Here is a 19358-nt window from a genome sequence, read left to right on the forward strand (position 1 = left end):
TGCACTCTCCTCAGCACCTTGTTTATTTTTATTTTATTGGGTTATTTTACGACGCTGTATCAATATCTAGGTTATTTGGCGTCTGAATGAAATGAAGGTGATAATGCCGGTGAAATGAATCCGGGGTCCAGCACCGAAAGTTACCCAGCATTTGCTCATATTGGGTTGAGGGAAAACCCCGGAAAAAACCTCAACCAGGTAACTTGCCCCGACCGGGATTCGAACCCGGGCCACCTGGTTTCGCGGCCAGACGCGCTGACCGTTACTCCACAGGTGTGGACTCTCAGCACCTTGTATAAATAGGGAAAAAATTAGAGTATTAAAAAAAAAATGCGAGGTTTTTTTTTACTGATCGATTTCATATGGAATAGCCCGTATGCATAAGCAGCTACATTTTTCCTACTCAAGTACAGACTTGCAAGGTGAGTTTCGGTCTGTGGAAGATTCCCTTGTGAGGGAGAGTTCTCTGTAGATTTGTTTCTGCTACGAAGCAAGCCGTACAAGGACTTACAGCTGATTTAATGACAAATGGTAGTGAACTTGACATTCTCCGAGAAAACCCTGATGAACGTTGCTGAAACAGGCTGAGTATCTGTTTTTAAGGAAACCTCAGGTACATAACACATTCACTACTTATCACTAAACACTAAGCCTCCCTCAGGGGGCAAGAGGTCTTCTTCGTGAAGGGGAACAGAGGCTCCAAGATGAAAGCAAGTCGGCACTTGCTTCGTATAGCGAAGGACTGTACTAACACCAGGATGGAACTGGAAAATTAAACAAGGAGGGAAGGACGGAAGGACGAAGAAAGAAAGAAAACCACGACTCGTAGTGTTCAAACTGTCTTACACACTTCCACATCTGAAGTCCCATGCTATTCACACTTATGTACAACACACTGCCTCCACTTAGGCCATTGTGAGAAGAATCCCCATTCGCAGCAAAGCACAAAATGTAATTCATTATTCTGTTAAAAGTGCACAACAGAACTATCTAGTGTTAAGCGAGCCCTTCACTGCATGGTGGCACTGTGCGCGAGAGAGCTGCTGCTGGCACTTATAGCAGCGGAACTGCCCAGGGTCGAGCCCAGGTCCTGGTAGCTGAACTGCTGGAAGTACGGCTGTTCCAACTCCTCTGCGATGCTGTTCAGAGGTCCGGGGTTCTCCGGAGGCGTCAGTTCCACAGACTCGCCTGTGAACTCCGAGTCGAAGTATCTGGTGTCTGTGTCCGACGTCACCTGGGGCTTGAAGGGTGGTGGAATCTGCAACCAGCAACGTCACCATAAAACAGACAATATACAGGGTGTTAAAAAAAAGCAGTCAATATTTTGAGAGGTAGTAGTATTCATCAAAGCAAGGAAAAAAAAGTATAATAAATATGAGTTCTAAAATTAATATATCCTCCGAGATATGTGTATGTATTTATTAACACTACAATTGGGTATACACCCAGTGGCAATGATATATAATATACAATAATACCATTATAATTCTACAATAATTATAGCAATAAAAGAAAAATAAAAAAAATAAAATAAAATAAATCTAAATTTATTTCTAACTATAAATAAATAGATGCAATAAACCTAGGACTATAAATAAAAACTATTCAATAATAACGCCTACAATAAACAAAAGTAAACCTAACTTATAAGTACTTCTATTTCACCCAACTATTACCAATTTAAGTAATTACATATCACCTTAATTAATTACATACCAACTTAATTAAATATCATCTTAATTAATTACATATCAACTTAATTAATTACATGACACAACTTAGATAATTACACTGCACCTACAATTCAATCGTACTTTTTAGAAAGGAACTAAGTCAAAATGTTCTATTTTTCAGGAGAGCAAAAGAACTTAATTTCATCAATAAATACCAGTGTACCAGTGCCGTAATATAAACATCAACTCGATGTTAGAGATACAGGGAAAGAGGTTTGTTTAAGTTCCTTCCTTTGTTTATCTTTCCATCTTGGAAGTATTAATCATTTCATCAGAAGAAATAAAAATGACAAATTTTGACTTAGTTCCTTTCTAAAAAATGCGATTCAATTACATTGTCAGTCTAATCTTCTCAACCTTTCCTTAAATGTATTGATTTTGAGAGGACCACCCTGAAAGATTGCCGCAGGTAAGCTGTTCCAGTCTACTATTGTGCAGTTAAGAAAGGAAAATTTTGCCACATCCGTTCTTTGTTTTCTACATTTAAACTTCCTAATATGATCTGCCCTGCCTAAGTATGATGGTGTTGCTAATCTAGCATTGATGTCGGTCCATGCTTTGTGTCCCATTTGTGTCTTAAACAATGTGGTGAGTCTGGTTTTTCGTTGCCTTGATTTGAGAGATTCCCACCCTAAGTCTTTTACTATCTCTTCACCATGTCCCTTTCCCATTTTGACATATTTGTAGGCCTACTTTTCATCAATATCACAGGAGAAGCTCCATCAAAAAGAACATTCTATATTCTGAGAGGTGGTAGTAGTCAATAAAACAAGAAATAAAGTCTAATAAACATGGTTCCTAAAATTAATATCTTCCAAGATATGATAAGCCTGTACTGAGATGCAAGGAGATGATGTAATATACAAGAATCTGCCATTGGAAACTAACTAACGAACTATCTATATTTGCAAGTAATCAACGACCATGTACCTGTAGAAATGCAAGACAGCAAAAAATTAACAGAATCACTGACAGAAATATAGGAAGTATGTTTACAGATTTAACGGACGTGGCAAAATTTTCCTTTGTTAACCGCACAATAGTAGACTGGAACAGCTTACTTGTGGCAATCTTTCAGGGTGGTCCTCTCAAAATCAATACATTTAAGGTTGAGAAGATTAGACTGAAAATGTAATTGTAGGTGCAGAGAATGGAGAGAAATGCTAAAAATGACTGCAATGGTGGCACCAGTACATTCTCTCCCTGGTCGCTCTACAGGCACAACCCACTGTAGGCACTGCAGTGAGTATGAAACTTTACCACATGTGCTTGGGAGTTGCCCACAGGGAGAAGTACTCAGAATAAAACGTCACAACATCATACGTTCTATGATCGCAGATGCACTTCGATCCAAAAATCTAGACGTTCACGAGGAAGATCATTGTATTGCTGATGGTGGAAGCAATCGTAGGATCGATATCATAGCTATAAATAGTAATAAGCAGTCAGCCGAAATAATTGATCCTTTCATCAGATTTGAAATCTCAGCCACTCAACCATCTGAAGTGAACGAAGAGAAAAAGAAAATCTATGAGCCCACAATTCAGTACCTATCGGCGAAATACAACATAGAAAAAATCACAGTTACCGGTCTCTTCTTCGGAGCGAGAGGCACCATCCCGAAAGCCTTTGTAAAGTGGAGGGAAAAATACAAGCTGACGAGAGATCTTCAAGATGCCATCGTCATCACCATAATAAAATTTTCTGTAGCGATATTTCGTCAGCACCTTTATGGTGTACATTCAATTTAAATTACACTTGGTTCTATTTTTTTTTCTTATGTCTTATTCACTTTTGTCTGAAACCTGTTTATATAATTTTTCATTTTAAATTTTATTGTAAGCTATTCTGTGTCGCAGGGCAAACCCAAAATATTGGGGCAGACTACTAAATTAAATTAAATATCTAAGTTGTGTCATGTAATTAATTAAGATGATATGTAATTTAGTTGATATGTAAATAAATTAAGGTGATATGTAATTAATTAAGATGATATGTAATTAAGTTGATTTGTAATTAATTAAGATGATATGTATTTACTTAAATTGTTAATTAAGTTAGGTTTACTTTGGCTTATTGCACGCGTTATTATAGAATAGTTTTTATTTATAGTCCTAGGTTTATTGCATCTATTTATTTAGAGTTAGAAATAAATTTTAAGTTTATTTTATTTTATTTGTTTTTATTTTTATTTTATTGCTGTAATTATTATATAACTGTAATGGTATTATTGTATATTATATATCACTGCCACCGGGTGTACACCCAATTGTAGTGTTAATAAATACATACATATGCAGAACAAAGGGATAAATAAACCAAATAGTACAGGGTGATAACAGAGCAGCTGAAATACATACCCTACCAAAATAATTAATATATCTGCAATATTATGAGCATAGGGTTTATACCAATCTTCGTCAAAAAATTTCAAGTAGTAGTTTGGTAAGAAGTGTTTTAGTATCTATTAGCAATAAGTGGCTAAAATTTCAATTCAATGTGTGCTATAATGAGTGAACAGATTGTACCTAATCAGAGGCATGTGGTGAATTTCTAAAAAAAATTATGTTTAAATTCAAAAATTTTTAAGGCAAAAGTTTTACTCTAGATTAATCATTTTCTTCTTATTTTAAAGCTTAATGTATATACACACATCACTAAAAAAAAAAAAAAAAAGAGCTTTGATAAATAGTATTACATTTATGACTACTTGAAGATAGGCTCTTTTTACCATTATTTTGCATATATAAGTACCAACTTCCCTTAAGGGTATATGCAAGTGAATGACCACAAATAATATCAGAAAATGCAGGCTCTGTACCATAGCAAAACTTATTAGAACTTAAATAGCTGATAGAAGTATAAAAAAAGTTACTAATAATAGTTTTTTAAAAGCCAGTTTTATCAGAGTATGAAAAAAAAATGTATGCAGTTACATCATTTGGTAACCATAACATTGCTGGGGTTTCTCTGACATCTTTAATTTTTTTCCTGCATGTAACAAACACTTATTTCTAAAACGTAGACTGTTCCCAGACATGTAGAGTTGTTAATTTTAATACAATTAAATTTTTATGTGTCCTATATAAAATCATAGGACTTTGTGACTTATTTTATTTTCAAATATATGGGCATTATTGTAGTCTGCTTTTTGCATAAATGGATGTGAAATCAGTGTGCACAATTTCAGCATTATATCTCTAATAATTGTGGAGTTATGATATAATATGTATGAAAAAATTGCAACTTTGGGAAATTTAATTTACAGTATAAAGCAAATGCCTTAGCTGACCTCGATTATATTAGAACATGTCCATTTAAATAGCACAAATAAATAAATTAACTATATAAACTATATATCACTTGATTCAGAAAATTCTGCGTAATTTTTAATACTTCCTTACTGGCTTTTAAGGAACCCGGAGGTTCATTGCCACCCTCACATAAGCCCACCATTGGTCCCTATCCTGAGTAAGATTAATCCAGTCTCTATTATCATATCCCACCTCCCTCAAATCCATTTTAATATTATCTTCCCATCTACGTCTCGGCCTCCATAAAGGTCTTTTTCCCTCCGGTCTCCCAACTAACACTCTATATGCATTTCTGGATTCGCCCATACGTGCTACATGCCCTGCCCATCTCAAACGTCTGGATTTAATGTTCCTAATTATGTCAGGTGAAGAATACAATGCGTGCAGTTCTGTGTTGTGTAACTTTCTCCATTCACCTGTAACTTCATCCCTCTTAGCCCCAAATATTTTCCTAAGAATCTTATTCTCAAACACCCTTAACCTTTGTTCCTCTCTATGTGTAATTTTTAATACAAAAGAAATAAACAAAAAACAATTTTTTTTTTAATATTCATGTACATATACCCTTAACATCCCTGTCCGACAGACGAATCACTATCAACAGTGACATATGCCTTCTCTTCATATGTACTGCGGAGAGATTTGGGATTTAATCCAGGCATATTGGTGCACAATCTAGTGATTAGAAGTTGTGCACCGCCATCTCTCCTAGTCACAAGATAGAAATTTTACACGCAAATTTTTGACACTGCCAGGAATCGAACCCAGGCCAGCTAGTCTGGAGGCAGATGCGCTACCATAGAGCTAACTGTTATTAAGTTGTGCACAGAACAATAGAGATAGAAATAACAAGGATAATGATTACTGAATGCAGGAATGTCAAGGGCCTCCATGACTTACAGCAGGATTGAAGACAAATATACAAGTAAACAATGACAAATCGTCACCTTCTTCTGCTGCAGATCAGTCCAGTTGATAGAGCTGAAGAAAGGATGCACCATGATCTCCTTGGCATCATCGGGGCCTCCGCCCAGCCTCTTGTTGGGATCCTTAACCAGCAAGCCCCCCAACATGGCCTTCGCCTCATTCGAGATTGTGCGCGGGAATTTCACCTACGACATTCAGATATGTTATATAGCCCATCAATTCTTATTACCTCATACTCTAGTACGAGGACAGAAACCTGTAAAATGTTAGGGAGATTCACCACCTCAACAACACTCATGAGTTATTAATAAGTATTTAATGAATTTCAATCTTAAGGCATATAAACTTGCAAATGTTTATTTGCTATTTAATAACAATATATGAACGTTTTCGCCGTTTAGGGCATCTTCAGATATAACAAAACATATTATCTGGACCTATGATAACATATTATGCAAATAACAAGGAAAATAGAGAACAATATATGTGGTACATGAAATTCATGAGCTTTATGTAGATATAACAAGAAACAGGATGAATATTGAGATAATCTTTGAATTTGAACTTAGACTGGACGAATATTTTATTTTATACATATAGCTCATGTTACAATTAGTATACAATGTTTAAAATTTGTCAATGATGTTAATTTTAAAATTTAAAATGATGATAATAAAATATTTAAAGTAATCATGGCTGAAAGTTGTCGTAAGTTACAAGATAGTATGCGTAGTTAATGTTCGTGTGTTTTGTAATTATTTCACTTAGAGAGGCCGTTGGCATTTGAATGAATGTTGTTTGACGCTGATGACTACTTTACAATTGATATACAGTGATTAAATTAGTCAATGTTAAAATTTAATTTTATAATGAAGATAATAAATATTTAGAGTAATCATGGCTGGGAATTGTCGTAAGTTCAAGATAGTTTTCGTAGTTGATGTTGTGTGTTTTGTAATTGTTTCACATTTGTGTGTACTGGTGTTGATGTGTTGGAGGTTTTAAGAGAATATGTATTGTTATATCTGAAGATGCCCTAAACGGCGAAAACGTTCATATATTGTTATTAAATAGCAAATAAACATTTGCAAGTTTATATGCCTTAAGATTGAAATTCATTAAATACTTATTAATAATTTACCAGGCATATTAACATACACAGATACTGATAAGCGTAATAAAATTATTTTACCATTCACCTAGAACTAAACTAAACTAACCACACTAAAGTAAAACTAAGCTAAACTAAATTAAACTAAACTAATCTAATTGTAAGTAAACCAACTAAATTAACTAAACTAACAAACTAACTAAGCTAAAGTAAACTAAATTAAATTAAACTAAACTAAATTATACGATGAAAGAGTAATGGAACGGAGAAAAATTCTCTCCGGCGCCAGGATTTGAACCCGGGTTTTCAGCTCTACGTGCTGATGCTTTATCCACTAAGCCACACTGGATACCCACCCCAGCGTCGGACAGAATCATCTCAGTTTAAGCTCCAACTCTTGGGTTCCCTCTAGTGGCCGCCCTCTGCACTACATCATAGATGTCTATGAACGTAGGACCGAAGTCCACACATGTGCTGAGGTGCACTCATTATGAGTGACTAGTTGGTCGGGATCCGACGGAATAAGCGCCGTCTTAAATCATGGAGTGATTTACGCATATCATATATATTATTTTAATTAAGAGTAATGGAATGGAGAAAAATTCTCTCCGGCGCCGGGATTTGAACCCTTGTTTTCAGCTCTACATGCTGATGCTTTATCCACTAAGCCACACCGGATACCCACCCTGGCATCAGACAGAATCGTCTCATTTTAAGTTCCAACTCTTGGGTTCCATTACTCTTTCATCGTATGATGACGCAGAATATCTGCATGGAAATATCATATGTACTTCGGTACATTAAAATAATATATAAACTAAATTAACTAAATGAAACTAATTAAACAAATTAACTAAATAAATTAAGCCAACTAAACTAATGTAACTAACAAACTAATCTAACTAAACTAAATTAAAGTAACTAAACTAACTTAAATTAACTAAAACTAGCCTAAGTTAAATTAAATTAATTAAATTAACTAATCTAACCAAACTAAATAAATTAAATTAACTAAACTGAGTTAACTAATTAAACTCCATTAAACCAACTGAATTACCTAACTAAACTAAATTAAGCTAACGAACTAACTACCTAAACTAACTGAACTAACCAACTAACTCAACTCATTCATTCGTTCGTTCGTTCGTTCGTTCATTCGTTCATTCATTCATTCATTCAATTTCCATTATCATTTTTATACTTACTACAAAGTAGGTCAAAGTTTATGTTATGCAGTGAAGACAACATCTAAGACAGAACACTAATCTACAGCTTCCACATTCAACTTATTTATTGAATAATTATAATTTCAACAAGGACTTTCTTTGTATTCCTGAAAAGATTCACTAGAATTGTAAACCTCTGCAACAGTGAAAGCAAATCAGCATTTTCACTGAAAACATTTTTAATAGAAGATGATAACAAGGCAACACGAGATGAAAAGTGGCTCAAGTACCTCCTCCATTAATATAAGCTGGAAAAGCACATCGTGGTCCCGGTTGTAGAACGGCAGACGTCCACACATCATCTCGTACATGACAACACCGATGCCCCACCAGTCCACTGCTCGCCCATAGTCATTGTCGTCCAGAACCTGCGCACATGTCAATGTTCACGTACAAACAAATGTTCTTTGGGAAATACATATGTATTTGTTTTTTTTCTTTCGAGGGAACTTAGTTGATGCAAATTTGCAAATGTTTGTTGGAAGCTTTTTTTTTTAATACTTCATTATTTGTCTGTAACAGAGGCGACAGTTACAATTCTTTTTCATACCACTGTTATAAACATACTGTATATAATGCTCAAAGAATTATTTAAAGGTGGGAACATAATTTAAGAATTTATTTACACGTTATCACAAAATATTCATATATATAACTATTTTTTTCACATAGTATGTAATAAAAGTTTGCCTCACACCTTAAAATATTCTTAGATGATTCATTATAATGCTGTAAATATTACATCAAATTATGACTACAATTTTTTGTGCATTTACAATTTAAATATTAGCAGATTTATGAAGATGTTCCATGTATGAAGATGCAAGTCCCTTCAACTGATACTGTGCAACCATAGTCCCGTCGCTCTAATTTCCGGCAGCCAATCGCGTTGCAGGTCGGCTACATTTAAACGTGCGCGTCTTGTGATTCGCTGATTCATTTCTTAAGGCTCGATAAATACTTAATATAATCGCCCGCCATTTTAGCTCTTTCGTTGGCGTTTGCAGAAAGCACACGAAGACGTTATTTGCCGCTCAATTATTTGCTGAATTACAGTGCGTTTGATTTATTATCATAGGAGCTACGACATGATAATGTTTAACGGTGTGGCAAATAGATTTCTCGTATGGTAGCTCGGCAACGTAAGAACAAAAATGGTGAACGATACTACCTACCTAGACTTTATAGAGCCTTCACTTCCTAAGACGTAAGCAAAGAGGCGGAGTCACGCTGGAAATAACAGCATCGGGACTATAGATCCTCAATGGTGTCATTATAAATACGTGTCTGTATCAGCAAGGTTGAGAACTGACATGTTTCCAGTTGTGTCTAACAGAGGTTTCCCCTACTGCTATCAATGTGACATCTGGTACTAACAGTTGACAACATCCTGGATACCGAATTTTGCCTCTACCCATTAATAGAAACTGTATTTTCTTGTGCCTAGAAATTAATTCTCCTCTGCAAGCTTCTATCATCTGTTCCAGAGTAAGCACTACATCACTGAGGATGATGAAACAAGGAAAGTAAACCAATTAATAATTACACTAATTTTAATTCTGTATTTAAAACTTTGTTGAAGAATGTTTCAGAGAAAAATGAAACTTTCAAAACTATGAAGGGCAGCACTCACTTCTGGAGCAAGGTATTCGGGCGTCCCACAGAAAGTCTTTGTAGTTCTGCCGTATGTGATATCCTCCTTACAAAGTCCGAAATCTGCTATCTTGATGTGCCCGTCCTTGTCGAGCAGCAGGTTTTCCAGCTGAAAGAGACAGAAATTGCAGATACTCACGTAACTTAAGGTTAATTCAGTGACTTAAGTAAAGGTACAGTCTCACATCACTACTTTTGCTGTACAACTTTTGTACTGCAGCTGCAAAAGTTGCGTGTCGTGTTCACAAGTAAGTCAAAAGATAGCCAACACTTAACTATAACGTCTGTTAGCACTATTTTAACTACTCAACAGCAGTTGGTAATGATTCTACACATGTAAGACAATTTTTGATAAAGTAGTATGTTGCTACTTTTGCAGCCACAGTTTAGCTGCATCTCCATTTTGATTCTTCAATACAGTTTGTGGTTACGTTTGCATTAGACTTTCAGATTATGAAATTTGGGCGACAGTTTACTTATCACCTTTTTTTATTATAAAATGGAGGGCAATAAAGATGTTGAATGGGGCACTGTGGAGTAGGTCCATTTCTAAACAAATGAAGAAAAGAATTCTACAAACTATAGTTGAATCTATACTGACATACAGGGCAGAGGGATGGGCACTTGTTGAACGTCAGAAATGTAAGATACAAGTGACGGAAATGCAGGGAATAAGAGAGCTGCTAGAGTATCCAGATCGGAAAGGAGAAGGAATGAGGATGTGAGACAAATGGTGGAGATGGAAGTGTCAGTGATTGAAAGAATTGAGAGGCGAACCCTTCAATGGTATGGCCACATAAAAAGGATGAAAGAAGAAAGATGGCCAAAGATTATTTTGGAATGGTCACCTCGGGGAAGGAGGAAGCGTGCGAGACCAAGAAAAACATGGAAAGCCGGTGTCATGCAAATGATGAAGGACCGAGATATGCAGGAGGAGGATTGGCGGGATCGAGAAGGATGGCGGAAGGGAATTCAGGGCAACCGCTGAAGAGTGGAGGAGCCCACCAAAGAAGAAAGAAGAGAACAAAATGTTAAAGTATAAAAGCAAAAAATGCTGGGAAAAGAAAGAATAGAAATACAGAACAATTTGAAGTTATGATCTCCTTCGAGAACTGTTGTTGTTGTTGTTGTTATCTAATGCCGGGCTTTGGCAATGAAGCCATTAGCGTTCTTGCTCTCCAATATTTCTCTGTGGTGGATCCATCAGGTAGAACTTCACAGGTTATGAGATGATCTTCAGTCATTTCTTCTTCTTTGTTGCATAGAGGGCAATTTGGATTTGTGTAAATTCCTATTTTATTCAAGTGTTTGGCCAAATAATCGTGCAAACCAAGATTTCAGGTATAACTCCCTGTAAAGTTGATTTGAGAGTTCCCGAGTAGCTCAGTGGCAGAGCGTTGGTACGTTAAACCAAAGGTCCCGGGTTCGATACCCGGCTCCGGAACAATTTTTCCCTCGAAATTATTCAAATCAACTTTACAGGGAGTTATACCTGAAATCTTGGTTTGCATAATACACGTCACTGTTCGTTAACAGAAAACCACAATTTAAGTCACACGGAGTTAGTGTGCACTCGAAGTTGGTTGCTTGACGGTTGTCAGCCCACTTTGAGGTCTGTGGATATAGAGGGAAAAATTGGATCGGTGTCGGTTAGAGTTCCCGAGTAGCTCAGTGGTAGAGCATTGGTACGTTAAACCAAAGGTCCCGGGTTCGATACCCGGCTCCGGAACAATTTTTCCCTCGAAATTATTCAAATAATCGTGTTCTGTAAGCAGTCTGAATTTTGCTACTGCAGATTTACGTGGGATTTCTGGAATAATTTCTGGTTTTTTTATTAAAATGCTCCATTTTTTATCTTTGGCTTTGGTACATAGTGCTTGGTTTTGCTTGATTTTATATTTATTTTTAATTAGTCTTTTGATGGATGTAAAAGGTAGGCTTGTATTTGTATTCTGAATTAAATTGGATCCTTTTTTGGCAAGAAAGTCAGCAGTTTCATTTCCAGCATTTTCCTTCGAGAACTATCAATCAATAAATCTTCTTAATGTATCCAGCTGTTTGCTGACAACATAAAGTCCACTACAGTCTATTCAGTTTTTGTTTTTCACGAGAAATGAGGGATATTTTGATCGGTGTTCATTATAGACGCCTGTTGCTAGTAGCCAGAGTTGGGGTGTAGTCAATATATACTGCAGGGCTGTGTCTTCTGCAACTGGTACTGATGATTTTAATTTACTTCTTTTGTGATTTATGGATGGACAGTATAGAAGAATGTGTTCCAGATCTTCATCATGATTATTACACCAGACAAGTAGGATTATCAGAAATGTGAAATCGGTGTAGGTACAATTGAGTGACAATGTGACCTGTTCTGGCTCTTGTTAAAAATGTTTGAACATGTCTGGGCAAGTTTTTGTACATTTCCAGGTCATTTGGTTTCTTTTGTACAGACTGTAAAATTTTTCCTTTGTCAGAAGAGAGCCAATTGTTGATCCATAGGTTTGTAAAATGAGACTTTACTGAAGCAAAAGCACTGGACAGAGATATCACTTGGAGAGGTGTTGGTTGCAAATATGTTGCCTGTTTTGCAATATTATCGACTTTCTCATTTCCAGGTATACCACAATGACTAGGTATCCATTGAAATGTTATTTCCTTTTGGAGTTCTTTTAGTTTACTTAGTTGTTTCTGAACTGGAATAATTCTATGTGCGTATAGGTTTGGTACATATTTAATTATATTAAATATAGCCCCCTTGGAGTCGGCAAGTATGCAAATAGATTTTTCAGAAATTTGAGTAACACACTGAAGGGCAGCATCAATAGCTAGCAATTCAGTGTCAAGACCGGAGGAGGATGAACATGGTATGAAATAACTTTCTTGATATTTTGGGATATAATACCCTGCTCCTGATGTCCCATCATTAGGATTTAGAGATCCATCTGTATAAATTTGAAGGTGATCCTTATATGTGCTGCAGAGTAGTTCCATGGCATCTAACTTAAGAATGTATGGAGGATCATTTTTGGAATGATTTCCTGGAATTTGTACGCTATGTTCTGGAATCACCCATTTCCATGGAGGAATTTCGTTCACAACTGGAGTTTTAGCAATGAGTGTGTCTGTGATATAGATATATAGAGAACTATGATGATAGGGAAGAGTAGGCCCTAATGTTAAGGTATAAGACCTTTTTGTGAGTATTAGGAACATTATTATTTTCTAACCCTTCTTTATTGTATTGATACGGAATAAAATGCATTTTTTAACATCGTCTTCTGAAATTTGCATTGCACTAGCAATTTCTGCTAAAGTCTTTTACTTCTTGTTGGAAATCGGCATTTGCAAATTCCATAAGCGCTCTCTTGGTTGAAGTAGGTTTATTATTTATTTTTCTGTCCTAACTAGCAAAATTTTCGGAGAAACAACCACTTACAATCAGCACTGCCACTATGAAACCACCTAGACTATCTTGTCCCCTTAAATAACAAGCTTCTACATGAAAAATCTTATTTAACAAGAGTTCCGTTAACAAAACCATAATGATGGTTAATGAAAAGCATACTATTTAAACAACTACTAAAAAAATGAAATACTTGTTAGTAAAACACTCGTAACGACACATTTAACAGAAGTTGGCGAAACAGGCTATGAGTCTCTCTCTATATCTGAAGATCGTTTATGGAGAGTGCAAAAGTGCTATATGTCACTAACAGAAAATAGAACAAGCTACTGTAGCAGCATACCTTGAGATCTCTATAGATGATCCCTTCTTCATGGAGGTATCCGAGAGCTGATATGATCTCTGCACCATAAAACCGAGTGCGGTCTTCGGAGAATACGCGTTCTCTCGACAGATGGAAGAACAACTCCCCACCGTTCACATACTCCATCACGAAACAAAGACGGTCAGCTGTCTGGAACGAGTACTTGAGGGACTGCAACAACATGACCATCAGTTACAAAACATAATGAAGATTGACATTTCACTTTCATTTGTTCATGTACACATTATTATTCATGTATTTATCTATTCATTCACTCAATTCATCCATCCACCTATGTTTTCCTGAATCAATCAATTAATTCATTCATTCATTCATTTGGTCCACACTTGTGGAGTAACGGTCAGCGCGTCTGGCCGTGAAACCAGGTGGCCCAGGTTTGATTCCCGGTCGGGGCAAGTTACCTGGTTGAGGTTTTTTCCGGGGTTTTCCCTCAACCCAAGATGAGCAAATGCTGGGTAACTTTCGGTGCTGGACCCCAGACTCATTTCACCGGCATTATCACCTTCATCTCATTCAGACGCTGAATAACCTACTAAAATAAATTCATTCATTCATTCATCCAATCATTTATTCATTCAAATGCTGCTTCATTATTTGTTAGGGTTCAGTAGCTATGCAGTTAGAGGCACACGCCAACATATTATGCTAAAGATCTCTGGTTCGAAGCTCAGCATCTGCAGTATATTGAAGCCTGTGTAGTAAAGAATAGGGAGGGTCCATGTAAAACAAATGGCATGTATGCTGGCTGGTTTCAATTGATTGCAGCTGCAATCATTTTGTTCCTTTTCTTAGAAAATGAAACACTGTAATAAAAAAATAAATTATTTTTTACACTTCATATACCCTTAATTTTTCATAAAATTAATGAATATACTAGAGACAATGATTTGCTAAAGCATCATATTTACATATCAGTAACTACACTATTATAGGCACACGACGTTATGTTCAGCCAAAATATTGTGCTAAAGATCTCTGGTTCGAAGCTAAGCATCTGCAGTATATTGAAGCCTGTGTAGTAAAGAATAGGGAGGGCCCATGTAAAACAAATGGCATGTATACTGGCTGATTTCAGCTGATTGCAACTGCAACCATTTTGCTTCTTTTCTTAGAAAATAAAACACTGTAAAAAATATAGGTTGCACTTCAAAGACTCTTAATTTCTCATAAAATTAAAGAATATACTACAGACAATAATTTAATCAAGCATCATATTGCATAAGATTAGTATTACTATACAGGGTGTTTCCGAGGTGGTGTTACAAACTTTCAGGGATGATGGCGAAGGGCACATGTATCAATTTGAGATAAGGAACCCTGGTCCGGAAATAACCGAGTCGAAAGTTACAAGCAAAAATAGTTCTGTGGAAATGAAATAATTTTATTCCTCTGCACACCTTATTTATGTGTATTTATCTGTACATCTTACACATACTGTATTCATCTGACGTTGTTTACGTTGTCTACTTACAGTATTCCATTCAGTGCGCTGTCTGAGGGGTGGGGACAGGAAACTACACTAAAGCAATGCAGATAGCGTAATGTGTAACGGACATGGTCGGTCCTGATATGCACGTCTGTAGACAGCAGTGTATGTGTACAAGTTGCAGTGTCCAGTCGATCAGTCCTAGTGAAATGGAGGAGTACACGAGAGCGGAATAAGCAGACCTGATTTTCGAATACGGATGAGCCAATGGGAACAGTAGACAAGCTCACAGATTGTACCGAGGCAAGTACCCACGTAGGAGACATCCGGCCCATACCATCTTTCCACGACTGTTCCAAAGGTTAAGGGAAGGAGGGCACGTGACGCCAAATTACAATTCCATTTCCACACAACTATTTTTGCTTATAACTTTCGACTCAGTCATTTCCGGACCAGGGTTCCTTATCTCAAATTGATACATGTGCCCTTCGCCATCATCCCTGAAAGTTTGTAACACAACCTCGGAAACACCCTGTATAAATGGTTATAGGAAGAAAAATAAAGAAAGTAAACATGCGAATTCAAAATGAGATAATAAATCAACTGGACAGCTTCAAATACGTGGGGTGTACTGCAACTAGAATTAGAAGTATTAGAATTATTTATTAAAGTAAAATTAAGGCCATGAGAACTTCTCTTCTACTTCACCATAAATCAACCTGAGATACAAAGTTGTTGTTGTTTTCTAATGCCAGGCGTTTGACAATAAAGTCATTTGACCTCTTGCACTCCAATATTTTTCAAAGATATTATCATGGTCAGCCACTGAAGCACAGATTTTGAGGTGTTCCGAATCCATTTCTTGGTTTGAGTTGCACAATGGGCAGTTAGGGGACTGATATATTCCAATTCTATGCAGGTGTTTGGCCAAACAGTCATGGCCTGTTGCCAATCTAAATGCAGCTACAGACGATTTTCGTGGTAAATCGGGAATTAACTGTGGATTTTGATGCAGGGAGTTCCATTTTTTCCCTTGAGATTGAGTTATCAAATTTTGTTCGTTGAAGTCTAAGTATGTAGATTTAATAAATCTCTTCACAGAGTAATACGTAGATTTAGTAACAGGTCTGTAAGTAGCAGTGCTGCCCTTCTTTGCTAAAGCATCCGCATTCTCGTTTCCCAGGATTCCACAATGGGACGGTATCCATTGGAATACAATTCTTTTATTGAGTGATATTAATTGAGAGAGCATTTTAGTTATTTCTGCTGTTTGAGATGAAGGTGTGTGTTTAGAGACTATTGATAGAATAGCTGCTTTGGAGTCTGACAATATAACTGCATTCCTAAATTTACTGATGTGGCATAGAAGATTCCTGAGACTTTCACTTATTGCAATGATTTCTCCATCAAAACTTGTTGTTCCATACCCAAGAGATCTATAATGTGAGAAGAGACAGCACGTAACACCTGCACCAGCAACTTGTTCTCTGGAGATCAAGAATCTGTCGATGTATAAATGAAGCCAGTTTTGTGGAGGGTACCTAATATTAATTGTCTCTAAAGACAATTGTTTTAGTATTTCAGTGTTTACTTCTGATTTCAGTATTTCTTCTGTTAAATTTAGATTGTATTCCATATTTAATAGAGTTAAAGGGTTTGGTTTAATTTGTAGGTTTTCTTTTAAATTCGGGATATTGATTTTCTGTTTTAATTCTTGAACAATGGATATGAAACTTTTTTGAGTTTTCAATCTACAGAGAGGACTGTATGAATGCCAATTGTTTCCTGGTAATCTAATAAGTTTTTCATATTGAATCAGTGCTTTTTCTTCATCAAAAATGCTGTTAATATTAGTGAGGAATCTCATAGAATCTATTGGAGTTGTTTTGATTCCACCAGTAATGAGTCTGAGAGCTTGGTTTTGAACATATTCTATTTCGTTTATGAAAGGTGAAGTAATTAAAATTTCTCCGCAGTATGTCAGCACTGGTTGTATAAACATTTTGTATGTAGTGTTCAAAGTATTCCTAGATACAAAGTAATTCGTACAATACACTAAATTATAACATTCGATGAGATCAGCTATGCTACACATGCTAGTAATAATGTTGTTACATGAACTGCTGCCAGGTCAAAAGGAGGACAGCAATGGCAAAGGAAGCTTTTCATAGGAAAATGAGCATCTTCTGCGGACCTCTGGAGAAAGAACTATGGAAGATACTACTGTAGAGAAGTGCTTTGTGTGGAGTGTGGCTTTGTATGGGGGAGAAACATGGGCAATATGACGAAGTGAAGAGAAACATTTGAAATGTTGTTGTTGTTTTCTAATGCCAGGTGTTTGACAATAAAGTCATTTGACCTCTTGCACTCCAATATTTTTCAAAGATATTATCATGGTCAGCCACTGAAGCACAGATTTTGAGGTGTTCCGAATCCATTGCTTGGTTTGAGTTGCACAATGGGCAGTTAGGGGACTGATATATTCCAATTCTATGCAAGTGTTTGGCCAAACAGTCATGGCCTGTTGCCAATCTAAATGCAGCTACAGACGATTTTCGTGGTAAATCGGGAATTAACTGTGGATTTTGATGCAGAGAGTTCCATTTTTTACCTTGAGATTGTGTCATCAAATTTTGTTTGTTGAAGTCTAAGTATGTAGATTTAATAAATCTTTTCACAGAGTAATACGTAGATTTAGTAACAGGTCTGTAAGTAGTAGCAACAACAACATCATTTGAAATGTGGATATGTAGAAGAATGGAGTATGTGAAATGGACAGATAGAATAAGAAATGAAGCTGTGTTGGAGAGAGTGGGTGAAGAAAGAATGATGCTGAAACTGATCAGGAAGAGGAAAAGGAATTGGCTGGGTCACTGGCTGAGAAGAAACTGCCTACTGAAGGATGCACTGGAAGGAATGGTGAACGGGAGAAGAGTTTGGGGCAGAAGAAGACATCATACAACAGACAATGTTAAGATATATGGATCATATACAGAGACTAAAAGGAAGGCAGAATGAAGGAAAGATTAGAGAATGCTGGGTTTGTTGTGAAGGATCTGACCCTGAACAGAAAACTATAATGAAGTGAGTGCAATAGAAGCTATATGGCCTGTCATTGTAAAGCTGTACTTACAATAAGGAAGGGGTGATTCGTGGTCCGCAAAACCCTGTTTTCTGTGAGGGTGTGCGCGACCTCGTCTTTCTGAATAATGACTTCTTTCTTGAGAATCTTGATGGCATACAAGTGAGCCGTCGTCTTCTCGCGACATAAAATTACTTTGCCGAAAGTGCCCTTGCCCAGAACTTTGAGAAACTCAAAGTTCTCTAGTGTCTGTAACCAACAAAAATAAAAGACATTATGAGACAATATAATATCTACAGTCTACATACAATGGAAAAAAAAAAATTATACTTTCGGTGACAAAAAAGTCATGGTGACCAAAAAACCGGGTTACTAAAAAGCAGTGACGAGGTGGTATAATGACTATACTAAAAGCCAGGTTATGAACCGACTAAACCGGAAGCAACGTTCTGTTGGTCTCTTTCTGAGCTCTGTTGCCACATAGTGGCGCGAGATTCAAAGCGTGTTCAGCGTTTGTCACCGATATGTTTAAAATAACTGCTGTATATAGTTCTCGATAACACTATCCACAATATTAGTAATTAAAATTACTATTTTAAGAAAGCACGAGCTAATGACGCTGGTACGAAATGCGACTTGTAATGCACGTGGTACTGCAAATGAACTGGCTACAATGTCTCCGTGATTCCGTTGCCAGATTTTCGTTAGCAGACGACATTTTCACGCGAGGTCCAATGAAAAGCTCCGTTCTCGTTCTCCCCTCCATCCCCCACACTCAACGTGTCATCACTGCACAGGCTACCCCTCTAACCCGCACTTTCCTCTCGCCCATCCAACTACTTCCTGTTTCGTCGGTTCATAACCTGGCTTTTAGTATAGTGTTCCAGTGAGGAGAATTCCGGATCCCGCATAATATGTTATGGTAAATATAAGTAACTAGGACATTATAGTAGGGAGCAAAGATATTGGCGGGTCGTACATAGCACATTTTTTCACGTACCACCCCCTCTCTTCTGACCTGTGCATTGGGATGACTGACTGGCAGTGAGTCGATGCGTTCGGGTGTAGTTGCTTGCAAGCCAATCGTTGTGTATTGAG

At 36.8% G+C, this 19358-nt stretch overlaps 1 protein-coding gene across 2 annotated transcripts in view; it reads right to left on the reverse strand.

Moving 5' to 3' along the window:
• Positions 1–337: 337 nt before the first annotated feature.
• Positions 338–19358, reverse strand: part of Akt (Akt kinase) — a 118177-nt gene continuing 99156 nt past the window's right edge. Inside the window, exons 5-10 of one of the 2 annotated variants that reach the window (XM_069825537.1) lie at positions 18312–18509; positions 13711–13902; positions 9945–10073; positions 8542–8679; positions 5995–6159; positions 338–1258 (exon numbers count right to left, since the gene is read on the reverse strand). In XM_069825537.1, the coding sequence (XP_069681638.1) occupies positions 1010–1258; positions 5995–6159; positions 8542–8679; positions 9945–10073; positions 13711–13902; positions 18312–18509 (1071 nt within the window). In that variant the 3' untranslated portion in view covers positions 338–1009. The remainder of the gene's footprint in view (positions 1259–5994; positions 6160–8541; positions 8680–9944; positions 10074–13710; positions 13903–18311; positions 18510–19358) is intronic. The other variant, XM_069825455.1, reaches the window with a different exon arrangement.

This window comes from Periplaneta americana, chromosome 1, assembly GCF_040183065.1.
Source record: "Periplaneta americana isolate PAMFEO1 chromosome 1, P.americana_PAMFEO1_priV1, whole genome shotgun sequence".
Lineage (NCBI taxonomy): Eukaryota > Metazoa > Arthropoda > Insecta > Blattodea > Blattidae > Periplaneta > Periplaneta americana.